Below are 4096 nucleotides of genomic sequence, written 5' to 3' on the forward strand. Positions count from 1 at the left end.
ACCCCCACCCCCCAGATCAAGGAGGAGACGGAGCGTGTGGAGGTGGAGCACAAGGAGGCCGTGGCCACCGCCAAGAAGGCGCGCGAGAACCACAAGGCCTGGGAGTCCAACAGGGACAGCCGCGTGACCAACTGGCGCGACTACGTGCAGGGCTCCAAGGGCAAGGCCAAGGCGGCGACCCAGCTCAAGCCGCCGAAGCTGAAGACCAACGACGAGGACAAGCTCTACGTCCAGCGGCCGGTGGGGGAGCAGTTCCGGCCGCCGCCGCCCAAGCCGGCGGGGCCAAAGGGGGAGCGCGCGTGACTTTGATCGAGGCTGCCGGGTGCCGCGGCGAGACCGGGTCTGGGGGGCAGGATGTCGCCGCGTCGCGGCGGTCACGCTTTTGGAGCGCACATTTCATTGTGCAGCGGGGCTCTGCAAGTCTGTCTGAGTGGGTTGCGTAAATTGTGACGTAATTCAACGACCACCATCATGTATGTTTGCTGCTGGTCCCTATCCTATCCTACATTCTCTGAGTACTTTGTTCAAGGACGTCCAGCAGCACAGAAAGGGGAGTTACCTATCAAGCAGCACAGCAAGGCGGATTACATCAAGGATTGCGATCGTGCAACAACTGGGGAATGGTGAATGTACAGGCAAACCAAGTTATAACCAGATGTTTTATCCGCCCTGGCAAGCTGGGGGTTGCGAGGTCAATGCCCACCACGCTGCTGCAAACACCCTGGAACCATGTGGAACCAACCGTACATTTTGGCGGGTTTGCGGTGCTTCCAATGTGGCTGCACACTGAACAGACATCCCAGCGGCCATGGTAGCGCCTCAACGTTGCTTGGTGACAGGGCTGCAGTTTTTTTTTGTACAACGGCAGTGCTGAGGCCGGGGTGGTGTGGTGAGCCTGGGGCAAATGGAGATGCTTGTGTGCAATATACAATAATAACCAAGCACAGCTCATGTCAACGTATCCCCGCTACTGATCTGAGTTTGCAACGCAAGCGCGTCACTGGCTGCTGCTGACTTTGCATGCTGTGCTGTCAGCCAGCTGCTTGTTGTGTGGCAGGGCAGCACCCCAGGTGACACTGCGCACGCCCTCGCACTGCAAAGCTGCAGGAGTGTTGTGCCTTGTCACAACCAACCCAGCTCCCCTCAGCCCCCTTACCACCAAGAGCAATGAGACCAACACGCACTGAGAGCTGCACGACAAAGCGCGACATGCTTTGAGGCCTAAACGTTCGCCTTTATATCATCACCCTTAGTCAACTTAGTCAAAGCTGAGGATAGTGTGGCTTACACGCTGGCGCCACATGGCGGTGCAGCACCAGCGCTCCATCACGCAAGCCCTCCGGCAGTCCCTTCATCCAACGAGCACAGCCTCCTCCTGCAGCGCCAGCAGGTCGGGCAGCTTCCAGCGCCGCAGGTCCTCGGCGCGAATGCTGTTGCTGCCGTGCAGGCCGCCGGGCAGCGGCCACTCAGCGTCGCGCGAGAGCGTGACATAGAACAGCACGCGCGTCTTCTGGGACTCGTTGGCGCAGCCGCAGTGCAGCAAGCGCGAGTCAAACACCGATGCGTCGCCTGTCAAGAGCGCCGACTGCATCGCCGGCTGCAGCGAGATGAATCGCTCCTTGAGCTGCCCCGATTTTGCGGCCGCATTCCACAGCAGGTGAGCGTCGGGCGTGTGGGTGTAGGGCAGGAACTGCGTGGTTTCGCAGATGAGGGGAGCGGTGTCAGTGTGCAGAGAGCCGGTGGGGAGTGCTTGGGGCGTGTGATTGGATGTGGGACTGGCAAGGGACTGGCAAGGGCAGGGACGCAGGGGTCTAGATTCACTAGGGAGACCAGGGTGCAGAAGATGGCCGTCTCCCAGTCTTCGCAGCTGCGGCCACCATCAAGCAGCATCTTGGCGCTGGCCAAGCTGAAAACCTGGCATGCTTCCTTCCGAATCCACTCACACACCTGCGTGTGCCCCATGCTGTCCTCAATGTCCTGGAGCGCCACGAAAAATGTGTACAGCGGCGCCATGGTCACATCGGGATACTGCGGGGTTGTGCAGGAGGAGGAGGCAGGCGGGGTCTGCCGCCGCAGCAGGATTCCAGGGCTGGGCAGGCGCCGATCAGAAACCCTACGTGCTGGCTGCTTTTGCAACCGCGCGGTGTGCATCAATCCTATCCTACCCTTTTGCAGGCTGCAGCCAGCACCACGCTCTCCGCTCTTCTGCTCCCTCACCTGAGGACACGGCAGCACAATGGTGTCTGCATGCACGCACTGGCGCGGCGCCCCGGGCTCAGCGTAAATGCAGGAGACCTCGTGCAGGGCTGCGTCTGGTCCGCATGCCGCCTCCAAGAGCGGCGCCAGGTTGGTCACGAGCTCGCGGACCGCGCGCCGCACGGGCGCCGCAGAGAGCGGCAGGAACAGGTCCTGGCGCTGGCCAAAGCGGCCGCGCAGGCCGCTGGTCGAGACAAGGGGCAGGGTGTGAGTGAGAGGGGGGCGTGGTCGTTATTGGGAGAAGCTGGGGAGCGAGAGGGAGCACGAGGGAGTGCGCGAGGGGGCGTGGGGCAGGCGGGTGTTTGCGAAGGCTAGCAGCATGGAGCAAGCAGAGGCCGGAGCGCGTTGCGTGCTGCAACACCTCCCTCGCCCAACCAGCACGTCCATCCCGCCACTGCTCCACCCACACATGCCAGTAGACCAAAGTGGACTCTTCCCCACGACCTGCGCGCCATTGGTAATGCACGACACACACCGGCAGTTGACGCCCCCGAAGCGAGCGTCGAACTCGACGCGGCCTGCCTCCACGTCAGCCTGGCAGCGTAAATTCTCCTCCCGCACAAAAGCCAGCAGCTCTGCTGCAGTGGTCGCCGACAGCGCACCCTGCACGCCGAGGCAGCCCTGGCGCGCCAGCACAGACGCACAGGCTTCTGCTTTGCCGGGACTCTGTAGCAACGGCAGCGGGACAGCGGTGAGCGGTTTGATGCCGCGCCTGGCGCCCACAAGCTCACTGCCCTCCTTGCGCGCCAGCGCTTCAGCATTGGCCGCGGCTGCCATGTCAAAGAGGTTGCCCAGCAAGTTGGCGCGCAGCGGCGGCGCACAACGCCGCCGCGGCGCCGCTGGCACTCGTCCTGTCCGCAGCACTGATGCAGGATGCGCAGTCGCAATCGCGGCTGATTTTAAAGGCGCTCCTCGCGATGACGTAAATGCCGCCATGCTGCTCGTAGTGCGCGCGAGGCTGAGAGCAGAGCTAGTCTGTGGGGCGCGGACCACGCGTGGTGGGATGCCCACTGCGGCAATTGCTCGCTTAAACCTGCAGTTATCGACAAATCAAGGCGGGCATATCGATCGAGGCTTATCATTGTCATCCGAGTGACACCGCCTGTGGGGCGCCGGCGCAGTCAAGACATCAAGCGACACGGCACCATGCACCATTGCTTGCAACCTGACAGCGCTTGTGGGACCATGTAGGATATGTAATGCATCTTTTCATGCTGATCAGCAATGGCGACACGACAGCCCCAGTGTGAAAACCACAGCACGGCCCCATAGGTGTGTGCACTGCATTTGAGCATCGCACTTGTACAGAACATCAGGGGTAGACCACGTGTCCAGTCGCAGGGTGCAAGGCTCTGGCAGGAAAACAGGTGCAAGGCACAGCCGTAACCCTCATAACCCCGAGAAACCGCCATCAGCCAAGCCATCACACTGCAAACCTGCCCCCAACCTCATTGTCGCGCTGGGCAGAGGGGGGGAGCCCGGCACCGCGCGCAAAAGCGGGGACCCATGCACAGCACGCGAGCGATCATAGCAGGGCATGAGGCGCGCCAACCCGCTGAACGCACATGGCCACAGCGACCGCGGCACAGGGGCGCGCACCACCCATCCATGCAGACACCCGAGAGGCTCGGCGCGCCGCCAGGGCGCCCGCGCGGCCCCACTGGGGGCCACCCGACAGACACGCAGCTTTCCGACATGTACAGCCAGCCCTGGATGCACCCCTCACTGGCCCAGGTGCCGACGGCCGAGCGGGCTTGCGTGCGGGACGCGGCGGTAGGCCAGAGGCAACCAGCGCCCCATGGTGACACCGCCGACGCCCTGAGCCGATGGGGCGTCGGCC

At 62.8% G+C, this 4096-nt stretch overlaps 2 protein-coding genes across 2 annotated transcripts; one reads left to right on the plus strand and one right to left on the minus strand.

Annotated features, from left to right (window-relative positions):
- Nucleotides 1–15: 15 nt before the first annotated feature.
- Nucleotides 16–303, plus strand: MNEG_14697 (hypothetical protein; the record flags this gene model as incomplete). The annotated part of the gene is made up of 1 exon (XM_014036830.1): nucleotides 16–303. A coding segment is annotated over one exon (288 nt), but the record flags the coding sequence as incomplete, so codon positions are not given.
- Nucleotides 304–1351: 1048 nt separating this feature from the next.
- Nucleotides 1352–2013, minus strand: MNEG_14698 (hypothetical protein; the record flags this gene model as incomplete). The annotated part of the gene is made up of 2 exons (XM_014036831.1): nucleotides 1352–1690; nucleotides 1948–2013. 2 exons carry the CDS (start codon nucleotides 2011–2013, stop codon nucleotides 1352–1354), a joined length of 405 nt encoding a protein of 134 aa, XP_013892285.1.
- Nucleotides 2014–4096: the final 2083 nt, after the last annotated feature.

The sequence above is a fragment of the Monoraphidium neglectum genome (genome assembly GCF_000611645.1).
Source record: "Monoraphidium neglectum strain SAG 48.87 unplaced genomic scaffold scaffold04693, whole genome shotgun sequence".
NCBI lineage: Eukaryota > Viridiplantae > Chlorophyta > Chlorophyceae > Sphaeropleales > Selenastraceae > Monoraphidium > Monoraphidium neglectum.